Source organism: Anomaloglossus baeobatrachus, chromosome 3, assembly GCF_048569485.1.
Source record: "Anomaloglossus baeobatrachus isolate aAnoBae1 chromosome 3, aAnoBae1.hap1, whole genome shotgun sequence".
NCBI lineage: Eukaryota > Metazoa > Chordata > Amphibia > Anura > Aromobatidae > Anomaloglossus > Anomaloglossus baeobatrachus.
The window spans coordinates 362,462,577-362,487,172 of NC_134355.1; the positions used below are offsets into that span (position 1 = coordinate 362,462,577).

Here is a 24,596-nt window from a genome sequence, read left to right on the forward strand (position 1 = left end):
CCAAAACCCTATTAGTTTGATGTAGCCAGGTTTTAATTCATGGTAGGAGATATTGGAACTAGATCCATCAACCATTTAATTTAGATGGAACAGCTATTGCTAAGTACAAACTGGTAGAAGAGGGATAATGTACACATAGTTCTACGTATGTAAAGTGTATTACCAGTAATGCACAGGAGCAGATTACTGTCTGATCATTTAGCCAAGCTATTTATAAATATATTTATATTTATACATATATATATATATATATATATATATATATAAAGTATCATGTGATCAAGATACTCATTTGCCTAATAATTCTGGACACGGTGTATAATAGATACATGATGGATGGATGGATGGATGGATGGATGGATGGATAGATAGATAGATAGATAAATACTGCATCTCTTTGTAGGTGAAGAAAAGAGTCAGATTCATTTGTTCCCATAAAACTACTAAAAAGAAATGAGAAAAAAATATATAAACATCTATAAAAAGTTATTCTTTATTCTCACTACTTTTGATTTAAACCAGCAACTTTTAAACATGTGTCCAAGCAGCCCTCCTAGCTTTTCTAGTTGCTCTAGCTGTTGAGCCACTAGGAATGATGATTTCAGAGGGAGGATTTTATATAGATGAACCTACAATGCAGCCTCTGATTACACAGCAGATTACACAGGACATAGAGCTCCATTGTACAGAGCAGTGTCTCTATGTTCTGTGTAATAGAGGGAGAGGAACAGAGGTTTTTTTTTTTTTGCTTCTAATAAAATTACTAAAAATAATAATAAAAAAAAATAGAATAATGTAATTTTATTACACTTTTTTAAAAAATAATAAACATCACAAATCAGCAAATAACATGGACATACTTGAAGTCCCTGTAATCGTAACGACCCAAAAAACACAGCGATCAGTTTACATATGGGGATTGGTAGATGGCGTAAAAAAAGTCGCAATCTATTATTTTTCTTTATTAAAACTCATAAAAAATGTAAAAAAAATGTATAGCGTTTTTAAAATAATTTATCTTAATATTTTTTTAAAAAAGCCGCATGGGGTCCCTCTTATTTTGATACAAAGCCAAAATAAGCACATGGCTGGGGGCTGCAGCTTGAAGCCATATGCTTTATCTGTGCTGGGTTTCACAATATGGGGGGACCCTACACCCATTAATTTATCTATTTATTTTTACACCACTATATATAAGCAGGCAGTGTGTGTGATTCACGCACACTGACACACAGGGTGGGGAGCGTGGTCTGACTGCAACCAATCAGAGAGGAGGAAAGTTAAAAGCGGTGGACGGCAGGGCTCTGTCCTGGGCCCAGTGCTGTTTAACATTTTTAGAAATGATCTAGACAATGGAATTATTGGAGAACTCATAAAATTTGCAGATGATACTAAGATAGTAGGAGTAGCCAACAATAGAGAGGAAAGAGAGCGTATTCAAAAGAATCTAGACACACTCAAACTATGGGCCGAGGCAAACAAAATGGTGTTTAACAGAGACAAATGCAAAGTCCTACATCTTGGTTAAAGAAATATCAAAAGCAGATATAGCATCAGGGAAAAGGATGTGGGCATAATAGTAGATCCCCGATTCAGCATGACTCAAAAGTGTGGTGCTGCAGCTAAAAAGCCCACCAATCTAGATCAAAAGAGGTAATTATTTCCCTATACTCTGCCCTGGTCAGACCCCACCTAGAATACTGTGTACAGTTCTGGGCGCCGCAATTCAAGGAAGACATCGATATATTGCAGCAAGAACACAGAAGAGCAACCAAGTGTTACGTCACCGCCGGAGTCTGCTCCAGCGACTTCTGCTCCGATCGCCAGGCGACGCCGTGTTCCTGGCGTGCATGGTGCTGGTGATGGGAGAGGAGTCGATGCCAGCAGCACCGGTGGGCGCAGGCTCCGATCATCCACTTGGCTAGGTTATCTTGGGATCTGCAGTACCGCTGGCTGAAAGTAGGTGGCGGGTGTCTCCCAGCTGAAGTACCATCATTTAGCTACAGCTAATGGGAAGACCCACACCCTTCTTATTCCCCCTCTTGTCTGCTGACCTCTGCCAGAGATAGTTCTGATTCTGGCTCATGTGCTGTTTGTTTTGTGATTCCTGTGTGCTGACTTGCTTGTTGTTGACTACCCTTCTGCCTGCTGTTTTGTACCTCGCTGCCCGACCCGGATCTGACAACTGCTACGTTTTCTGTTTACGCCTTTGCCTGCCGATTCTGTCCCTGTTCTGCTGTTCCTGTTTGACCCTGCCTGACGACTACTCTCATCGGACTGCAGCCTTCCACGGGTAGAGATCTCCAGGGCCCTGTGTAATTGCAAATCCCTGTATAGGGGTTAAAGGGTTTCAGGGTTCTGGGGTCCTGCTTGGTGAGGGGCTTCCCTCTAGTCTGTCCATTACATCCTACCTGAGTCTGTTGATCCAGGCAGGCGTTACACCAAGATGGTAGAGGGTCTGCAAACCATGTCATATGAAGACCGATTAAAAGAACTAGAACGTTCGACGAACCGAACTCGAACTGCATAGGAAACAATGGCAGGCAATCACAAACACAGAAAAACACCTAGAAAACACCCTCAAAGGTGTCCAAAAGGTGACAAACAACTCACAACACATGGGAAAGTGACAAGGACATATACTCATGCGAAAACAAAAGAGCTGGACAAGGAAAAAGAGGAGGACACACAGATATATGAGTATATGCAAGGAAACATCGATTCCATTATTGTGCAACTTGAGCCCTGCTCATTTTAGGCTTCCAATCTGGATAAATTGCCTGAGCTTGCCACGTACGCCTTGGGGATCTTGTCGTGTACTGCAGCCAGCGTTCTCTCGGAACCTGTCTTCAGTGCTGCTGGGCGTCTGCTGGCAGATAAGCACACGTGTCTGTCCACTGACAATGTGGACATGGCTCTCAGAGGACTTTTCTTCCCCTGGGTCAGCCAGGGGACGGGAAAGGCACGCGTATTTTTGAGAGTGCTTCATGCAAAGCATCTTTTTCATTTTGAAAAGGGGCATCAAGTGATGTCAGTCAAGTGGGGTGTGTGTGGCCCAATTAGTGGCAACGAGTGAGACTATGGTTGGAGTCCCCTCGCTGTGTTTCTAAAAGAACCAAAATGAACAAATCATGGCTCTCAGAGGACTTTTCTTCCCCTGGGTCAGCCAGGGGACGGGAAAGGCACGCGTATTTTTGAGAGTGCTTCATGCAAAGCATCTTTTTCTTTTTCAAAAGGGGGCTCAACCGATGCCAGTCAAGTGGGGTGTGTGTGGCCCAGTTAGTGGCAACGAGGGAGACTGTGGTTGGAGTCCCCTCGCTGTGTTTCTAAAAGAACCAAGATGAACAAGTCATGGCTCTCAGAGGACTTTTCTTCCCCTGGGTCAGCCAGGGGACGGGAAAGGCACGCGTATTTTTGAGAGTGCTTCATGCAAAGCATCTTTTTCATTTTGAAAAGGGGCATCAACTGATGTCAGTCAAGTGGGGTGTGTGTGGCCCAATTAGTGGCAACGAGTGAGACTGTGGTTGGAGTCCCCTCGCTGTGTTTCTAAAAGAACCAAAATGAACAAATCATGGCTCTCAGAGGACTTTTCTTCCCCTGGGTCAGCCAGGGGATGGGAAAGGCACGCGTATTTTTGAGAGTGCTTCATGCAAAGCATCTTTTTCTTTTTCAAAAGGGGGCTCAACCGATGCCAGTCAAGTGGGGTGTGTGTGGCCCAGTTAGTGGCAACGAGGGAGACTGTGGTTGGAGTCCCCTCGCTGTGTTTCTAAAAGAACCAAGATGAACAAGTCATGGCTCTCAGAGGACTTTTCTTCCCCTGGGTCAGCCAGGGGACGGGAAAGGCACGCGTATTTTTGAGAGTGCTTCATGCAAAGCATCTTTTTCATTTTGAAAAGGGGCATCAACTGATGTCAGTCAAGTGGGGTGTGTGTGGCCCAATTAGTGGCAACGAGTGAGACTGTGGTTGGAGTCCCCTCGCTGTGTTTCTAAAAGAACCAAAATGAACAAATCATGGTTCTCAGAGGACTTTTCTTCCCCTGGGTCAGCCAGGGGACGGGAAAGGCACGCGTATTTTTGAGAGTGCTTCATGCAAAGCATCTTTTTCTTTTTCAAAAGGGGGCTCAACCGATGCCAGTCAAGTGGGGTGTGTGTGGCCCAGTTAGTGGCAACGAGGGAGACTGTGGTTGGAGTCCCCTCGCTGTGTTTCTAAAAGAACCAAGATGAACAAGTCATGGCTCTCAGAGGACTTTTCTTCCCCTGGGTCAGCCAGTGGACGGGAAAGGCACGCGTATTTTTGAGAGTGCTTCATGCAAAGCATCTTTTTCATTTTGAAAAGGGGCATCAACTGATGTCAGTCAAGTGGGGTGTGTGTGGCCCAATTAGTGGCAACGAGGGAGACTGTGGTTGGAGTCCCCTCGCTGTGTTTCTAAAAGAACCAAGATGAACAAGTCATGGCTCTCAGAGGACTTTTCTTCTCCTGGGTCAGCCAGGGGACGGGAAAGGCACGCGTATTTTTGAGAGTGCTTCATGCAAAGCATCTTTTTCATTTTGAAAAGGGGCATCAACTGATGTCAGTCAAGTGGGGTGTGTGTGGCCCAATTAGTGGCAACGAGGGAGACTGTGGTTGGAGTCCCCTCGCTGTGTTTCTAAAAGAACCAAGATGAACAAGTCATGGCTCTCAGAGGACTTTTCTTCCCCTGGGTCAGCCAGGGGACGGGAAAGGCACGCGTATTTTTGAGAGTGCTTCATGCAAAGCATCTTTTTCATTTTGAAAAGGGGCATCAACTGATGTCAGTCAAGTGGGGTGTGTGTGGCCCAATTAGTGGCAACGAGTGAGACTGTGGTTGGAGTCCCCTCGCTGTGTTTCTAAAAGAACCAAAATGAACAAATCATGGCTCTCAGAGGACTTTTCTTCCCCTGGGTCAGCCAGGGGACGGGAAAGGCACGCGTATTTTTGAGAGTGCTTCATGCAAAGCATCCTTTTCTTTTTCAAAAGGGGGCTCAACCGATGCCAGTCAAGTGGGGTGTGTGTGGCCCAGTTAGTGGCAACGAGGGAGACTGTGGTTGGAGTCCCCTCGCTGTGTTTCTAAAAGAACCAAGATGAACAAGTCATGGCTCTCAGAGGACTTTTCTTCCCCTGGGTCAGCCAGGGGACGGGAAAGGCACACGTATTTTTGAGAGTGCTTCATGCAAAGCATCTTTTTCATTTTGAAAAGGGGCATCAACTGATGTCAGTCAAGTGGGGTGTGTGTGGCCCAGTTAGTGGAAACGAGGGAGACTGTGGTTGGAGTCCCCGCGCTGTGTTTTACATGCTTTTAGAAGGGCATGACATGGCTTAGAGGTTGACTTTCAGCATCTGGAAACTGTTGGCTACCAAAATGCTGCCTTTCCAACCTTTTTAACCTGAGGATTTTCGAGACCTTATCCCCATCGCAGTGCCCCAAGAGCCGATGCCCAGGCGCCACTCCTTCTCCAACAAAGGCGTGCACGCGCTACACCAGCATGTCGCACTAAACATCACTGATTCCTTGAGAAACTCTGTGTGACAGGGTGCTTTTCACCACAGATAATTGGCCCAGTAAGCATGGACAGGGGCGTTAGATGTCGCTGACTGGGCAATGGGTTACTGTGGGGAGAGATGGAGAAGGGTCTGCTGTACAAGTCTTGCCGTCCCCACGAGTTGTTTCAATCCTTCTTCTGTATGTAGAAGTTAATACACTGCTTCTGCCTCTTCAACCTCGTGTGGGTCCTCCACCTTGGCGCAAACCCTGTGTGGTCAGGCCACCCTTCCTTGTAACTGCGCACAAGGACTACCACACACCTCCTTACTATGCTGGCAGCAGAGCTCAATGCCATCAGGCGGTCAAAGTTTTACTTTGAAATGTATGGGAAATGTGAGTCACACCGCTGAGAAGTTGTGGACGGTTAGCTCTGGAGACCGAGTTTCATCAATGGTTGTCTCCACTCAACCAGCAGCCAGGGAAGGCCGGGTGCGACAATGATGCAAACATGGGTGTGGCCCTTCGCTGTGACAATGTGACACACGTGCCTTGTGTGGTTCACGTGTTGAACCTGGTTGTCCAGCAATTTTTAAAGCACTATCCTGGCCCACATGGCCTTCTGCAGAGAGCACGGTATAACGCCTTGCTTGATCCACACACTCAGATGAGCTGTAAATGATAGGCTAGAGGGAAGCCACTCACCAAGCAGGACCCCTAGAACCCTGAAACCCTTTAACCCCTATACAGGGATTAGGAATTGCACAGGGCCCAAGGTGATTAATACCTGTGGAAGGCTGCAGTTCCAGAGAATAGTAGTCAGGCAGGGTCAAAACATTAATTGAGGAACAGGAACAGAATGGGACGGCCAGGACTTAATCAGAAAACAAGCAGAGGTGAAATGCGGATCGGCCAACAAGGTACATAAACAGCAAGCAGGAAAAGTAGTCAGGTAACAAGCACACAAAATCATAAAACTGAACTGGGGGTAAAAGCAGAGCTATGTCTGGCAGTGGTCTGCAGACAGGATGGGCATAAAAAAGGGTGTGGTGTCTTCCCATTGGTTGTAGCTGAATGATGGTATTTCATCTGTGAGATACCCACCAGCTACATTCAGCCAGAGATTCTGCATCTGTCAAGGTAATGCAGCCCAGTGGGTGAGCATAACCTGCGTCCACCTGCGCCGCTGGCATCGACTCCTCTCCCATCATCAGCACTATTCATGAAAGGAACACGTTGTCACCTGGCGACCGGAGTACAAATTGACGGAGCGGACTCCGTTGGTGACTTAACAGCCGTGTGCGGCAATGATGCAAACCTGGCTGCCGGCCATCGTCAGGGCAATGTGACACACGTGCCTTGTATGGCTCACGTGTTGAACCTAATTCTCCAGCAATTTTTAAAACACCATCACGGCCTACATGGCCTTGTGCAGCGTGCACGCTCGCTATGTGCTCACTTCCATCGTGCGCACACAGCAGCTCAACAACTTTCGTCGCTACAGAAGTCTTTAGGTCTGGTGGTTAAACGCCTGAAATGCGATGTGCCCACACGCAGGAATTTGAATCTGCACATGTTGCAGCGTTTGTGGCAGCACCGCCGAACCCTGCTGCAATACGTTATGACATATAGCCTGGGATAACTTGATCCAGAGGTGGTGCAGATCACGCTGCTGGAGTGGTGTCAGATCAAGGACCTATGCACCCTGCTACACAGTTTACAAATGTCGACGAAGATGTTTAGCACTGGCAATGTCATTCTCAGCGTGACAATTCTGGTCATCTACAGGATGGAGCACACTGTAATTATTATTCGGAGTCAGGTGTTGGGACAAGAGGAAGGGGAGGAAGTACAGGAGGAGTCATATGCGGAAGGGATAACAAGATCTACGAGATCCAGATGGTCAGCGGCACCTATGCGGCAGTCATGGTGAGGGAGAGGGATTAACAAGGGCACATAGTATCAGCAAAAAGTGTTGAGGAAGGTGCAGGAGCCCATGAAGAAATGGAGGACGAACTGGCGATGGGCATGGAAGACTCAGCAGATGAGTGAGAGCTTGCTCACATTTCGGTTGTGCGAGGTTGTGGGGAGAGGGCAGAAGAAGGAGGCACGATTCTCACGTCTCTGCCACCAACACACCAAGGACTTGGTCCTCCTGGATGCACAAGACACATGAGCGCCTTCTTGCTGCACTACCTACAACATGACCCTCGGATTGTACGAATTCAAAGTAATCCAGAATACTGGGTTGCCACACTGTTAGATCCCCGGTACAAGACAAAATTTGGCAAAATAATTCCTGCCATAGAAATGGACGCACGTATACAGGAGTATCTGCAGAATGTGGTACGCAATCTTAGATCTACTTTTCCACTAAACACCAGTGCTGCACAGAGTGAATCTCAACGCTTTGTCATGGATAGGAGGAAATGGTCTTTTACTTGTCCACATCTGAGGGACCGAGGGCTGGCTGCTGTGCTGAGATGGCGTTGAGTACGGTGTCCCTGCAGAGTTGCACTTTTGGTCATATACCAAAATGAGTTGAAAAAGGACAGATGCTGGTGGAAAGGGGAACAGGTGTGTTGGAAAGGGGAAAAAGTTTTGGTCCGTGGATTTGGTGGTTAAGCAACAGTAACATTTGCTGAAGAAACACCATCTGTTACAGTGGGACTGGCAGATTTGGATAAAGTGGTATATACTATGTTACCGCTATATAACGAAAATTAATAAGAAAAGAAAGAGAAAGGTATATATCCCCATCAGCAGTCAGTGTCCACCGTGCTCCCAGTTGGAAAAGGAGAGGTTGGCAACTGGAAGGTTTGGTGGAGGATACAGAGCTGTGTGGCTATGAAACTAATAGTAGCCTGAACCGAGTTAGACGCCATTCGGATCTGTAGACTGGGAGCCCTGTTAGCGTCACAGGGTCCACATGCCCACCCAGCCCAGGAACTCCCTGTTAACAACACAGGGGCCATTGAGTACGCTGACCGTGTGCGTAGGGGCACACCTGTGGACAGCAGGCGCATCAGCAGCAGCAGGCCTGTTAATGCCACTGGGCTGCACAAGCAGGACTGGTAGGACAGGAGCTGGTCTTAACCGTTCTGCGTTACCAACTGTGGTGGTGGCCTGCATCGACACCCTATCCTTGCCTACCTCTGGCCTAAAGCCGCAATGGGTTCAACACATGGAGGTGTGCTCTTTCGGAGCATAATAGAAGACTGCGCACCTCCTTGTTGGCTCCAGCCCCTTTTATAACCTGGGTCCGCCCCAAACCAGGGTGAACCACAATGCACCTCCTGGAGACAAAAGTAGAGTGACACGTCATGAGTGGCATAACTAGCGTCCTATTTGGAAACGCAACTTCAATGATGACCTCATGGCTGCCATGACCCAAACACCTCACCAGTCATCGTCTGACCATCAATAATGCGGTGACAAGTCATAGGGGCGGGCCTCTGCAAGCCATTTGGGAGGACACCTGATGCCCTGTGGTCTATATGGGACCCCCACATCAGGGGCAGGGCCAAAGAGTTTATTACCGGACATAGTCTCTGATGCAGTAAGTGCCTGAGCATGCTCAGTAGCATGAAATACAGTCTCTGAAAAAAGACTATCAGCTTTAGCATGGTGTCTAGGCACAAAACAGGACTTAGACCCGGCACGGAATGCAAGCACCTGTGCAAAGAGGCTTTTCACACTTAGTGTGGGAGCATGCGCTGTATCCCGAAATGAAGACTTAGCGTCAGGAATGGCACAGTCAGGCTGAGCATACTCACTAGGCGAAACACTGTAATTAGGCTGCAGCTGTGGTAAATCGGCACACGCATGCGCACTAGCTGCCTCTCCACACTTAGACGTGGAGGGGAAATTGCTCTTGGAGATGCTGTCTATGAACAGAAGGAAAAGCTAAAGGAAGCCTGACTTTCTATCCCTCTGAATTATCAAATGCAGCAATGAATTCCCTGAATTTGCTATAACATTAGCGTAGCAAAATGTGCATGAGGGTGTCATGTAGAGGTGCTATAAATAGCTTGGCACCAGTGGGGCACTAATGGAATACAACAGCCAGTTCTATGATGCCACTAAATGGCAGTATTTTTTGCTATCATTATAGCTTATTAAAAACAGAGCAGGAGGGTCTCCTGCACAGGTGCTAGAAATAGCTTGGCACCAGTGGGGCACTAATGGAATACAACAGCCAGTTCTATGATGCCACTAAATGGCAGTATTTTTTGCTATCATTATAGCTTATTAAAAACAGAGCAGGAGAGTGTCCTGCACAGGTGCTAGAAATAGCTTGGCACCAGTGGGGCACTAATGGAGTACAACAGCCACTTCTTGTATGCCACTAGGTACACTGACTGTTTGCTAGTATAATGGCTTAGTTAAAAAAAGTTGGAGTGTGCAATGCAGGCAGAGGTGCTGCAAATATCTTTACAATAGTGTGAATAGACAAAAGTACAATAGCCACGTTTAGGATGCCACTAGGTACACTGACTGTTTGCTAGTATAATGGCTTAGTTAAAAAAAGTTGGCGTGTGCAATGCAGGCAGACGTGCTGCAAATATCTTTACAATAGTGTGAATAGACAAAAGTACAATAGCCACGTTTAGGATGCCACTAGGTACACTGACTGTTTGCTAGTATAATGGCTTAGTTAAAAAAAGTTTGAGTGTGCAATGCAGGCAGAGGTGCTGCAAATATCTTTACAATAGTGTGAATAGACAAAAGTACAATAGCCACGTTTAGGATGCCACTAGGTACACTGACTGTTTGCTAGTATAATGGCTTAGTTAAAAAAAGTTGGAGTGTGCAATGCAGGCAGACGTGCTGCAAATATCTTTACAATAGTGTGAATAGACAAAAGTACAATAGCCACGTTTAGGATGCCACTAGGTACACTGACTGTTTGCTAGTATAATGGCTTAGTTAAAAAAAGTTGGAGTGTGCAATGCAGGCAGACGTGCTGCAAATATCTTTACAATAGTGTGAATAGACAAAAGTACAATAGCCACGTTTAGGATGCCACTAGGTACACTGACTGTTTGCTAGTATAATGGCTTAGTTAAAAAAAGTTGGAGTGTGCAATGCAGGCAGAGGTGCTGCAAATATCTTTACAATAGTGTGAATAGACAAAAGTACAATAGCCACGTTTAGGATGCCACTAGGTACACTGAGTGTTTGCTAGTATAATGGCTTAGTTAAAAAGAGTTGGAGTGTGCAATGCAGGCAGACGTGCTGCAAATATCTTTGCACTACTGTGACTACACAAAAGTCCAATAGTCACGTTTAGGATGCCACTAGGTACACTGAGTGTTTGCTAGCATAATGGCTTAGTTAAAAAAAGTTGGAGTGTGCAGAGGACAGGAGGGTACAGTGCCAGGATTGTGGGGCTCTGGGTAGAGGAATGGAAGCCTGCCTTTCTATTCCCTCCTAATGGTGAAATGCAGCGACGAAATCCTTGACCTTGGCTACACAGACGCTGTCTCTGTTTTCAGGACCTGTCACCTATGGCTCTGACCCTACCGTTTTGAGCCCTTAAAAGGACTGCTAGAAAGTGCTCTCCCTAAGCTGTCTAACGCTGTGTATGCAGCGCATACAGCTGTATCGGCGATAGGACTCAGGAGGACGGAGCTGCGACAGTGATGTCTGACACCAAAGACGCAGAAGAGATAATGGCGTCCTGGAGGAAAATGTCCGGTTTTATAATGCAGGGACATGTGACATGGACATCCTATCACACATGCCGTTGCTTCTCTGGCTAAAAGTCCACTTAGCTGTGTGTGTCTGGGATTGGCTGACATGCTGGCCCGCCCCACTACACGCGCGCGCTTAGGGAAGGAAGACAAGGGAAAAAAAAATAAATGGCGATCGCCATTATAGAAACAGCAGTGATCTGAAGGCGCTGTTCCCGCACACTATACACTGAAATGTCATAATAGTGTGATTCACAGAGTGACTTACACTATTACAGCGGAAACCAAGCTAGGAATTAGCTGGTTTTTTGCTGCTAGAACCGTTCTCGAACGTTTCTAGAACTATCGAGCTTTTGCAAAAAGCTCGAGTTCTAGTTCGATCTAGAACAGGCCCCAAAATCACTCGAGCCTAGAACTGGAGAACCTCAAACCGCGAACCGCGCTCAACTCTAGCTATGATATAATAGAATAACTGGTTATTCCAATTTTCAGCAGATGGACAAATGTCCTTCTGATATTGACTGGACAATCCTGTGGTCATGGAAAAATCTTCTCTCCCCAAGCTTTGGTGGGGGAAAAACTGCTGAATATATATATAAACTAGCTGTACTACCCGGCTTCGCCCGGGTTAATAACTGTTGTTAACAAAATAGAATGTATTAACAAAAATGTATTCTGCACCCAAAAACCACAAAACAAATAGATAGAAATGTAAATATTAAATTGTTGCCTATATTAACCAATCAGAGCTCAGATTAATTAACTGTAGCAAAATAGAAGCTAAGCTGTGATTGGTTGTTATTGGCAGCCTGATAAATCTCCAGGCAACAGAAAGCCCTCCCCCCGACAGTATATATTAGCTCACACATACACAAAATAGGCAGGTCATGTGACTGACAGCTGCCGTATTTCCTATGTGGTACATTTGTTGTTCTTGTAGTTTGGCTGCTTATTAATCAGATTTTTATTTTTGAAGGATAATACCAGACTTGTGTGTGTTTAGGGCGATTATGTGGCGAGGTTGGTGTATGTGTGGTGAGATGTGTCCTGAGGGTGGTATATGTGTTCAAGTACGTGATAGTGTGTGGCACATTTTGTGTGTGTGTGTTAATATCCCCGAGTGTGGTGAGTATCCCATGTCGGGGCCCACCTTAGCAACTGTACGGTATATACTCTTTTGCGCCATCGCTCTCATTCTTTAAGTCCCCCTTGTTCACATCTGGCAGCTGTCAATTTGCCCCCAACGCTTTTCATTTCACTTTTTCCCCATTATGTAGATAGGGGCAAAATTGATTGGTAAATTGGAATGCGCGGGGTTAAAATTTCGCCTCACAACATAGCACCCGGCGCTGCCCGGGATAGTAACTCTCTCTCTCTGTTTCTCTCTCATTCTCTGTCTGTCTCCCCCTCTGTATATATCTCTCTGTCTCTCTCTCTCTCTATCTCTTGCCCTGTCTGTCTCTCCGTCTGTCTCAATCTATCTCTTTCCCTGTCTATCTATCTCTGTCACTTTCCCTGTCTGTCACTTTCCCTGTCTGTCACTTTGCCTCTCTTTCCCTGTCTGTCTCTTTCCCTGTCAGTCTGTCTCTTTGTCTGTGTCTGTCTCTTTGTGTCTGTCTCTTACCCTGTCTATGTCTGTTTCTTACCCTGTCTGTGTCTGTCTCTTTCCCTGTCTGTGTCTGTCTCTTTCCCTGGCTGCATTGTGCCATGCCAACATTCCATATAAGGGCATGGCTGCGCATTCTTCTGAAGTTCTGGCTGCACTGTGGCTCCTAGCTCCATTCGCTTTAATGGAGGCAGGTTTTTTGGTGAATAAATGTAAAGAGTGTATAGCCTATGATGATCTCGGGGCCCAGAAGTGTGAGTGTGCAAAATTTTGTGGCTGTAGCTGCGACGGTGCAGATGCCAATCCTGGACATACACACACACACATACACACATACACACATTCAGCTTTATATATTAGATAGATAGATATACATACAATATAAAAAGTGAGTACACCCCACACACGGTATGGATCATATTCCTTGCACCCTCATTGATCCACTGTTATTAGCTCTAATGGTGGCTAGATATAAACAATGAATGGGATTGAATGGCACAGCTTTGTTTAATGTGTAGTGACCACTGCTGGGTGCTGCAGAACAACTGCTGCTAAAGAATAGGAGCTGATCTTCAGTATCCGGCAGTATCACTAAACAGTATAACAGATCTGTTCTAATAACAGTTGATTGGTGGGCAAGACAGGTATCAATATTACATGGCTAGAAAACCCCTTTAATCCTCATGCTTTAGAAATCTATAGAGTTTGATGCAATTATAATTTTGTAATTTTTTGAGCATATTAAAGTGTATTGTTTCCCTTTAGGGTGACCGTAACAGCCATGTGTAATATGGACTTCAGTCGATTTCCCCTTGACACGCAGTCCTGTTCTTTGGAGATTGAAAGCTGTAAGCATTATATTTTATTATTTTGTCATATCCCTTAGCAAAAGTATCTTGTACAATTTTTGTTTCTTTTGAAGTGTAGATTATTACATGAGGATTTGCCAGCAGTGCTTTATAATCAATACAGGTAACAGAAAAAATCCACATGGGAAATGACAGAGAAATGTTTTGACAAAACACATTTTCTGGTAAATGACTGTTTCACAATAAAATATTTAAGGAAATTAAAGGGAACCTGTCAAGTGTAGAAATGCTATTAACCTGCAGATATGCGGTTAATCTGCAGGTTAATAGCATTTGAATCCTGCCTGGTGCCTGCACATTAAACCCCACTGCCGGGAGTAAAATAACTTTATTCCTCCTGGCAGCATTCAGGTTGGCGGCGTCAGCTCAATTTGAGTCACCGCTCTTTGTTTGGAGAGCGGCACCTGTAACCACACACCCCGCAGTACGTGACAGTTGGCCAGCATTAGAACCAGCTGTCAGTCATTTCGGGGGCACGGTTACAGCTGCCGCTCTCCATTTACATAGCAGTGACTGAACCCGCGCTGAGGCTGTACCCATGACTGAAATTGAGTTGCTGCCAGGAGGAATAAAGTTAATTTCCTCTGGGCAGCGGGATTTAATGTGCAGGCGTTGGGCAGGATTCAAATGCTTTTAACCTTCAGATTAACCCCATATATGCAGTTTAATAGCATTTTTACACTTGACAGGTTTCCCTGAAAGGGAAACTATCGCATCCCCCAAGTCTTTAAATCTGCATCCATGACCCTTTAGATCTTTGTTCCGGTAATGCAATAATGTTACTATTGTTTAATACAAGTGCATATACTTGAGTAACATTACTGACCTGTGGATTGGGGGTAAGCTAGTGCCAAACTGCCCTTCCCCTTGTCTGGCATCTGCATCCCAATTCCTTGTGGACAGAAATGACAGCAGATTGAGCTGGAAAATACGCAGAGAAAATCTGTGCTTATTTGCCAGACTAGTCTTCTGATGTTTCTGGGCAAATTCTTCTGTCACTGCACCCACCGTTGCTTCCCCAACAGGAGGAGGGGGGAACAGGGGGTACAATTCAGACTTTTGCCATGTGGCTCAATAATTCCTTTTTACAACCCTGACCTGATGGATACTTTCACCATAGGCCACTGTATATACATGCAGTAGCAGGTGCCACCCCTAGGGTTACATATTACAAAATGCATACTATACATAATATGTTTCTTTTTACTAGATGCCACTATAGATATAGCAACATGTGATATTAAAACTTAACCTTTAATTGGGTTGTTTAAAATAGATATACAAACTGTGATCCAAACACCATTAAAACCTGGAAATGATGGGACCAATGTGTACTGTGTGTATCTATGGCACCATCATTTACAGAAAAGGGGGGGAACGGGTAACGTTCACCTAAATGAACAACACCGGAGACGTGCTGAGTTTTGCAACACACAAATAGCTGATGTGGTATCACTGATTAGACGGATGCTGTGTAAGTGCAGCCTTCAAAGATGAGTGTATAGACAAGAAGTAGCATGCCACTCAACAGACAGAATATTGTCACTCAGCGTCATCAACACCAGACCAAAAAGTAATGTGAATGTCCCACTATAGAGCTAAACTAGTGTGATACGCTCCAACAGGGGACAACCAAACTCATGCACCATGACAAACAATGCCCAAGAAATAATGACCTCATAATACATATACCCTGCTCAATACCGACAGCGGCAGGGGGTCAGGGACAATAGGATGTCATATACAGTGTAATATTAGAACCACTTGAAGTGGAACCATCTCACCCAGTCCTTTTGTCGGTGAGGTGTCGTCCTTCTCCAGTGCTGCTTAGTCCAAATACCGGCACGGGGGGAGCAGTGGCTTGGTCACTGGCCCTATCTAGGATACCACTGACCCTTAGATAATCCACAATAACTCCCGCCCTTACAAGGGCAGTCCACAGCTGGCCCTGTTGTGGCTGACCCTAATAACCATCAAGCAGGTGACTCCCGACGCGTTTCACAACAACTGCTCATCAGGGGAGGCTTGGAACACCTGAAAATCGTGGTTTTGGCTCTGACTTGGAGCTCAAACCTATGTGGCCTGGTATCATTGAAGGTGTACGATGTACTGAGGTAATTAAAGGGGACCTTGGTCCCACCTCCCTTCCCCAAATTGAAGGAACCGCCCAGCATGATTATGTAAATGATGCGGCGGCAATAATGAAAACCTGGATGATATATAACAAATCAACCCCAAATCGTGAGGGCGATATAATGATCGCTAACCAAAATAAAATGCAGCAAGATGCAATCCGTTAAGTATAAAGCGACATAGCTCTTACCAGAAAGGACACACGTTTATTTCCCTCTCATTTGGTAATCCAGTTGAAGGACGCTGTACTTCCTGGTAGTCCGATCACGTGAGTAGTCACGTGATCGGAAATGTGAGGACCAATAGAGATCGGTCGCGTCATGCAGAACCCGACCGCTCGTCATCAATATGCGGCGGCCTGTGGAACGCAGGACTTCCTGGTTCGCCGGTCACATGATCAGTCACGCGGCCGGTGACGTCACAAACAGAGGAAGGGGGCGTCTACAGGATATCGGTCTCCCGGCCCACTTCGTGACGCACAAGGTGCTCATCACGTGATAGCGGCCGGACAGATAAAGCACGAAACTACATGTTTGACAGTGCGTATTAGATCGCAAAATAGAGCGCGCATTATTAGCACTGTAGGCCGCATTAAATGGTTGGGAAAAACCCGTATGGATACACATTACGGGATACTAAGACAGATTGCAATACTCCTATATCATAAGGGGAAAATGAAATGCATATTCGCACCTCAGACACCTTGATGAAAAAAAAGGGGGGGGGGGTTTGGGGGAGTTTGGTTCCATTTTCGTTGTACTCATCCTGTCCGTTCAACCTATAAACATACAGGTCACCCATGTGGCATATACTCATGGTGATGCGTCCGGAAGGACATAAAGATGCATGTGATAGAAAAGTTAGACTCAGAAATCCAATCACATGTTAATGGATAAACAATCCCATCCTGTGACATCAAACCAGTACAATAATGCCAAATTCGTATGGGTAACCAAAATAAGGTATGAGAAAGGGGAGGATGGAGAACGGGGGAGGGGGACAAGGGGATCACTGTACTCATGTTAGTGAGATAAAGAGTGATATATAAAAAGATTGTGTAGACAATCATGTGTATATTAAATCCCAACAGGATATCAAGATCACGTGTGATCTGATAAGGGAATTCAGTTGATATTAGCTAGAGATACAAACAGGGGAACAACAGAGAAACGGGGGCAGATGAGGGCGAAATTTAGATGAAGCATCCATAATTGAGCTGTTCGTTCAAACCAGCCGGGGAGATCGTATTGAGCCGGAAGATCCACCTTGCCTCTTTTTGCAGGATCAACCGGTCCCAATCTCCCCCTCTGATTGGCTTTTCGACTTTCTCAATGCCGATAAATTTAATGGCATCCTTTTTACCCCCATGAGAGACATTGACATGACGTGCAAGGGAAGTATCCCTGTCATGTTCAATGTCTCCCATGTGGTCTCCAATGCGTCTACGGAACTCTCTCCTTGTCTTACCGACATACTCAAGTCCGCATATGCACGTTGCCTTATATATGATGCCCTTAGTCCGGCAATTTATGAAATCCCGGATATTGAAAGATTCCCGTGTCACGTTTGATACAAAGGTCTTGCCAGGTGAGATAGAAGAGCATGATACACAATCGCCACATCTGTGGCACCCTTTCAAATTAGACTTGAGCCACGTTTCTTGCTTAGGTGCCATAAAATGACTATGGACCAGTCTATCCCCTAAAGATCTCCCCCTTCGATAGGTGACCTGAGGATGGGGACCTACTGATGTTTCCAGGTCACTGTCCATTGTCAAGATTGCCCAATGTTTTTCAAAGATGTTTCTGACAAGATTGGCACCGTTAGAAAAGGTGGTAATGAATCGAGTGATTGGCTCACCTACCTCCTTCTTAGAGGTTTTTAGTAAGTCAGATCTATTTTTAGACCTTGCCTCTTTGAAAGCCTGACTCAGCACTTTTTGGGGGTAACCTCGATCCAGGAAACGCATCCTGAGGTCATTCGCTTGCGTCATAAACGAAGTATCCTCAGAGCAGTTTCGACGAATCCTGTAATATTGCCCCTTGGGGATACCTCTCCTGAGGGGGGCCGGATGGTTACTATCCCACCTCAGGAGGGAATTGGTGGCGGTCGGCTTCCTATAGGTGGACGTGCTTAAGGAACCATCCTCTGTTTTCCTGATGCGGACATCCAAGAATGGCAACGAAACAGGGTCCGCCTCAAACGTAAAGCGGAGACCTATCTCGTTGTCATTCAGTTGGTTTATGAATATCACCAGATCGTCTCGGGTACCGCGCCATATGACGAATATATCATCAATATAGCGCGCCCAAAGATCGATCCGGTCAGATGTTGGTCCACCATCACCCTCCTCGGAGAAGACAATAGTCTCCTCCCACCAGCCCAGGAGCAAATTAGCGTACGAGGGAGCACAGGGGCTCCCCATCGCGGTGCCCCTGAGCTGGTGATAGAACCTCCCATTGAAAGTGAAGACGTTATTCCTCAAACAGAATTCTAGTGCTTGCAGCACGAATTTGTTGTGAAGATGGTATTGGCAGCCTCTCATAGAGAGGTAATGTCCCACTGCCCTAAGCCCCATATGATGGGGAATAGAGGAGTAGAGTGCCTCAACATCGATGCTGACCAACATTCTGTCCTCACCCACAGAGATACCGTCTAGTTTCAAGAGAAGGTCAGTGGTGTCCCTCGTATAGGAAGGGAGGGATTCCACAAAGGGTCTCAAGATCACGTTCACGTATGAGCCAAGGTTATGACATATCCCACCGATCCCGGAAACAATGGGCCTACCCTTCAATGGACTAAGTCCCTTATGGACCTTGGGTAGGCCGTAGAAAGTTGCCATGATGGGATGGTCTGGTAGTAGAAACTCATGCTCCTTTTTATCAATCACCTTTTCGGCAAGACCCCTATCCAATAGGTTTTTCAAATCGGACAACAGGGAAGCAGTAGGATTATCTTTCAGAATAGCATACCCTTCTCTATCTGAAAGAAGTTCATGGCACATTCCAAGATATTGTGCCGGGTCCAGGACGACCACGTTGCCACCCTTGTCGGAGGGTTTTATGACAACGTGGCGGTCCTGTTCCAAGGCACGAATGGCCACGATCTCTTCTTTGGTGCAGTTGTAGTGTGTAAAAACATTATGTTCACTCATTTGCTTTAAATCTCTGGATACCAGATTCACGAAGATGTCTATTGTCGACATGTCGTTCTGCACCGGTGGCATTTTAGTGCTTTTCTTTCTGAACCCGGAAAAAGGGCCTTGTCCAGAAAGGTTAGGGTTCATATCAGAAAGACTATCCAATAATCTCACGTCGGGCAGCATGTCGGGAGGGATACCCAACTCTTCGCTAAGTTTGTTGTCTTTTGTATTGAAGAATTTTCTCCACTTCAACTTACGTGCGAATAAGTTTAAGTCCTTAATACAGGAAAAGAGGTCAAAGTCTGTTGTGGGGACGAAGGAGAGTCCCCTTTCCAGAACCGCCGTCTCAGTTACACTGAGAGGACGGGACGACAGGTTAATAACTTTAGGGCCTACGCTTGCTCCTGGCTTCTCGCTGCACCCAGTCGATTCCTCAGGGGGTAGACACTGTCTAAAAAAGGGGCACTATGCAAAGGTTGAGATCTGCCTCTCCCCCTCTGTCCTCGACCTCTCCCTCTATTCCGATTTCTGCCACGCTGATTAAATCCCCCACCACCTTGTTCACAATCAGATACCTCAGTATCGGTGGAGGAAATATCAAAATGTTGTTGAGGTTGGAGAGTCTTGTTGGTCAAAAAGAGATATGCCTTGTTCTCACGGAAATCTTGGATATCCCGCATATATTGTTATATTGCATATACCGACAAAAGGACTGGGTGAGATGGTTCCACTTCAAGTGGTTCTAATATTACACTGTATATGACATCCTATTGTCCCTGACCCCCTGCCGCTGTCGGTATTGAGCAGGGTATATGTATTATGAGGTCATTATTTCTTGGGCATTGTTTGTCATGGTGCATGAGTTTGGTTGTCCCCTGTTGGAGCGTATCACACTAGTTTAGCTCTATAGTGGGACATTCACATTACTTTTTGGTCTGGTGTTGATGACGCTGAGTGACAATATTCTGTCTGTTGAGTGGCATGCTACTTCTTGTCTATACACTCATCTTTGAAGGCTGCACTTACACAGCATCCGTCTAATCAGTGATACCACATCAGCTATTTGTGTGTTGCAAAACTCAGCACGTCTCCGGTGTTGTTCATTTAGGTGAACGTTACCCGTTCCCCCCCTTTTCTGTAAATGATGGTGCCATAGATACACACAGTACACATTGGTCCCATCATTTCCAGGTTTTAATGGTGTTTGGATCACAGTTTGTATATCTATTTTAAACAACCCAATTAAAGGTTAAGTTTTAATATCACATGTTGCTATATCTATACCAATTGTACATGTTGGAATTCTTTTCTAATACCTACTGGTTCTGAATTGGTGCTATATTCATACTAGATGCCACTGCATAGAAGAGTGTATTTAATTACCCTATTCTGTGCAGGAGAAAAGTCCTTTCTTTTGGGCCCCATTGGTTAAATGGGGACTGATGGATATTGTTCCAATAAAATTGAAGTAGAAATTCAAATGCATATGTCTGAATCTTCAAATTATACTAAAAATTCAAAATACAAAAATAAACTCAGTCTATAATGTGTATTGTTTGTATCTTTCTCTACACTATTTCATTCCATTGTTTAATCAAATATAGACATGACCAAAGTTGTAAATTATTAAAATGGCAAATGCCACCGGTTTCCATCTATTAACTTCCATTCTTACAGTCAGAATCTTTTCCTGCTTTCATATTCTTCATAACATATCTGCAAATGAAAAATAATTTTCTTGTATTGTTAGTAGAGTTGGTGCAGATAGATTCTCAGGACCCCGTTGGCCACATCAGTAATCTGTGACCGATGGATGGGAGCCCTAAGAGCCACCTCTTACCTATCTGAAGGCATCCATGGCTCCTTCTTTCATTTGCCAGCCTGGCATGGCATCACATTTGTAACGCCGCAATGATGAAAGTGCACCAGCCCATTACAAGAAGAGGCGGGGATGCCTTCAGCTAAGTGGTTGGTCTCAGGACTCCTGGGCAGCACACATATTACTGACATGACTGCTGTACTTGGTCCTGCAAATCGATTGGCGCCAACTCTGATTGCTACCATTGAAGTTAACAGAGCAATGCATTAAAATTGAAAGTCTACATTATCATCTGTTCTGTTTTTTTAATCGATCAAGAGAAAACAGTTAAACTTTATTGTGAAGTGAGACAATTTTACTTTAGATTTTTATTTTATTTTACTGTATAACCCCCGCATTCTGGGAAAATATCTTGAGCATTTTAAAGACAGACTACATATTGAACTGTGAAAAAATAACTCTTGTATTCTTAGATGCCTACACAGAAGATGACCTAATGCTTTACTGGAAGAATGGAAATGAATCCTTAAAAACAGATGAACGGATTTCTCTATCACAATTCCTTATCCAGGAGTTTCACACCACAACACGACTCGCCTTTTATAGTAGCACAGGTAATAGTTTAGTAACAATTAGATTAATTAATTAAAATAATTTCTTGAATTTATACTGTAAATTGTTAATGATGAGAGAACATATGTAACCTTCACAACATAACCGTCACTTGCGATTTGCTATACTTTGCAGCTCAGGAACACTGGGATACATTTGTAAAGACGGTTAAGGATTTTAGCATACATATGGAGTGTAAAATAGCATATATAAATTATACATAATTAAATAAAGCTTCTGGCCACTATTTTACCCATGTTGGGCAATTTTTAATCTTGGGTTGTAGCCTTAGTAGCCAAAAACAGTGTGCCCATGTGAGGTCAGACCAAATGTACATTGTAGAAATTGTAAAGCGAATTAATACTCCTATGTACTGTTTCCCCAAAAAGAAGCCCTAGCATGATTTTTCAGGATTTTTAAGCATTCTCAAAATATGAGCCCTACTCCAAAAATATGTCCTAGCTACAGTTCATGAAAAGTTAATTTAGTTAAGTTAGTTATACTAGCACCACTACCCGATCTGTGTGCAATAGCCTTGCACTTACCAACCAGTATTGTTTTGGGTCTTAAGGTGTCTTTGAGTGTCATTGTTTTGAGGATGTCTGCTTTCCTTGGTGAAGGGTCTATCTGTCATGCGGCAATCTATTTCCAATTGAATTTACATGTATAGTTGTCTGGACATTATTTAAATTAACTTTTCATGAATTGTAGCTAGGACATATTTTTGGAGTAGGGCTCATATTTTGAGAATCCTTAAAAATCCTGAAAAATCATGCTAGGGCTTCTTTTTGGGGAAACAGTACATAGGAGTATTAATTCGCTTTACAATTTCTACAATGTACATTTGGTCTGACCTCACATGGGCACACTGTTTTTGGCTACTAAGGCTACAACACAAGATTAAAAATTGCCAAACATGGGTACAACCATAGGAGGTGATATTTAAGAAAACGAAATACCTGCAAACATTAGCCCATGTAATAATCCCTTATACCAAAAACATTCCAAAAGGGAGCTACCATGGTCCCTCTACAATCAGACCAAGACCATTTGTTTTGCAGAGTTTACAGTACCACACATAAATGGTGCCTTACTGGGATACAATCAGTCCCAACTAAATATAAAAGACACTAAAGGGAATATAAGGATAATTTTACTTCCCTGAAAAAAGCAGGTCCTCATCCCTGCCTTGCCTCTACGCGTTTCTCCTTTCCCATTAAAGGTTCCTCAGGAGGCTTGGGGAGACAGCAGCAGATCCTGTATGGTGGTAGTCCATGGCTATAGGCTATATGGCTTACTTGGGACTGACTGTATCCCAGTAAGGCACCATTTATGTGTGGTACTGTAAACTCTGCAAAACAAATGGTCTTGGTCTGATTGTAGAGGGACCATGGTAGCTCCCTTTTGGAATGTTTTTGGTATAAGGGATTATTACATGGGCTAATGTTTGCAGTTATTTCGTTTTCTTAAATACACCTCCTATGGTTGTATATCATATTGCCAGTAATCAGGCCTTGAATACATATTGGTGTACCAAACCCCACTTAAATTTTGGGAGCGGCAATCTTACTTCCCCTTATCTACCTTTATTTGAGCACTGTCCCTGGTTTTAGCGTAAGGAGAAAGAGGGAAAGCCGTCGTGGAACGGGGGCGCCCGGAAACTTAAGGCGTCATACCCTAGGTTGACAGGTAGGGACATCTAGTCCTTTGAGGGATACTAGGGTTTGCCCCCCCCCCTTCCACGAGATATATATACATTGCCGACTCCCATATAGAGGTTACCTGCTTCTGGTATTTTTGTGTTTGTGTGTCCTTGGAATTTTAACCAATTATTAATAAAACATATATTTTTAATAGGGATTGAGGTTATTTGTAAATTTGTGGAAAAATAAGACATCTTCTGAAAATAAGCCCACCCCTAATGCCTGTTTTGAAGCAAAAATTTATATAAGATTGTCACTGGGTCCTTCTCCGGAATCACACAATAAACAGAGTGAGAGATGGGTGAACAGTCTAAAGAACCTTTATTACATGTAAACCAAAAGGTCCATAAAACAATACACCACACAGAGACTAAAATAGTCCAGGAACATAGATATAGTCCAGTAACAAGATAAATGCCCCGGGAGATGAGTTACAATCCTCTAGTTAGAGATCAATGTGGCAGTGCGGCTCCAGATACTATTCTTTGTATAGGCTCCTCCAGTAGATTTTTTCTGAGTAATCAGGGTTTCTCCAAGTATCTCAGGAGTGCTGGCCTTAGCATCAGCATCCCACAAAGTAAAAATCTTACTGCCCTCCTTGTTATTCTCAGACCCTCTCCTTATATACAAGGGTAGGCAGACAAGTTGGATAGGCCTCACAGACCTAGGAACGGAACCTCAACGATCAAGGCACTACAGAGGGTGATTTTCAGCATTTGGAGAGCAGAGAAGTCACGAATGGACAGTCAGGTGTTTATTAAGAGTCATGGATACATCCAGGTTGCAGATAGTAACTGAGATAATTCAATTATTGGAACTTCTGTGATGTGATTAAGGCTCTGGACAAGACAGGGAATGCACAGAGCAACAAGGCAACACTCCTAACATCAGTAAAAATATGAACATAGAGCAAATGATACCCAATGCACCACATCACACCATCACAAAGACCGAGTCTTATTTTCAGGGAAACATGGTACTCCTGATTTAGTTACATATTCAAGGAATAGCACTAAGCTTACTAATTGAAGCACTGAAGAAAAGCTCTCACCCTGACCCTGTTTCCAAGGCAAAGCATTGTGCATACACTACATGTATCTGGGTCATTTTTTTTCCTGTCTAAAAAGAAGTTCATTTTTATTTTTTATTATATAGTACTGCATAAAAGATTAATGTGGTTCTGTAAAAATGCTGCAAAGTAAAAATGCTTTCAAAACTAGAAGTGTTATAGTTTATTTTTATCAATTAATCTTCAAAATTATTTTAGGTACAATTTTAAGAAATGTTCCAAACATATTGGAAAACTTATCACATATCTGTGGATGTAGGCTAGTGGAAATCCTTCAGTTCTGTCTCTTCATGTAATCCCACATAGACTCAATAATGTTGAGATCAGGACTCTCTGGAGGCCATAATAACACTTTCAGGACTCCTGTTTCTCCTTTATCCTGAAGATAGAGTTTAACCCCTTAATGACCCATGACGTACTGGGTACGTCATGGATCGTGTGCCGGTAAG

At 44.4% G+C, this 24,596-nt stretch overlaps 1 protein-coding gene across 1 annotated transcript in view; it reads left to right on the plus strand.

Annotated features, from left to right (window-relative positions):
- Positions 1–24,596, plus strand: part of LOC142295294 (gamma-aminobutyric acid receptor subunit rho-1-like) — a 321,792-nt gene that overhangs the window by 276,910 nt on the left and 20,286 nt on the right. The window contains exons 6-7 of the mRNA XM_075338408.1: positions 13,566–13,648; positions 21,237–21,377. Of these exons, the coding sequence (XP_075194523.1) occupies positions 13,566–13,648; positions 21,237–21,377 (224 nt within the window). The remainder of the gene's footprint in view (positions 1–13,565; positions 13,649–21,236; positions 21,378–24,596) is intronic.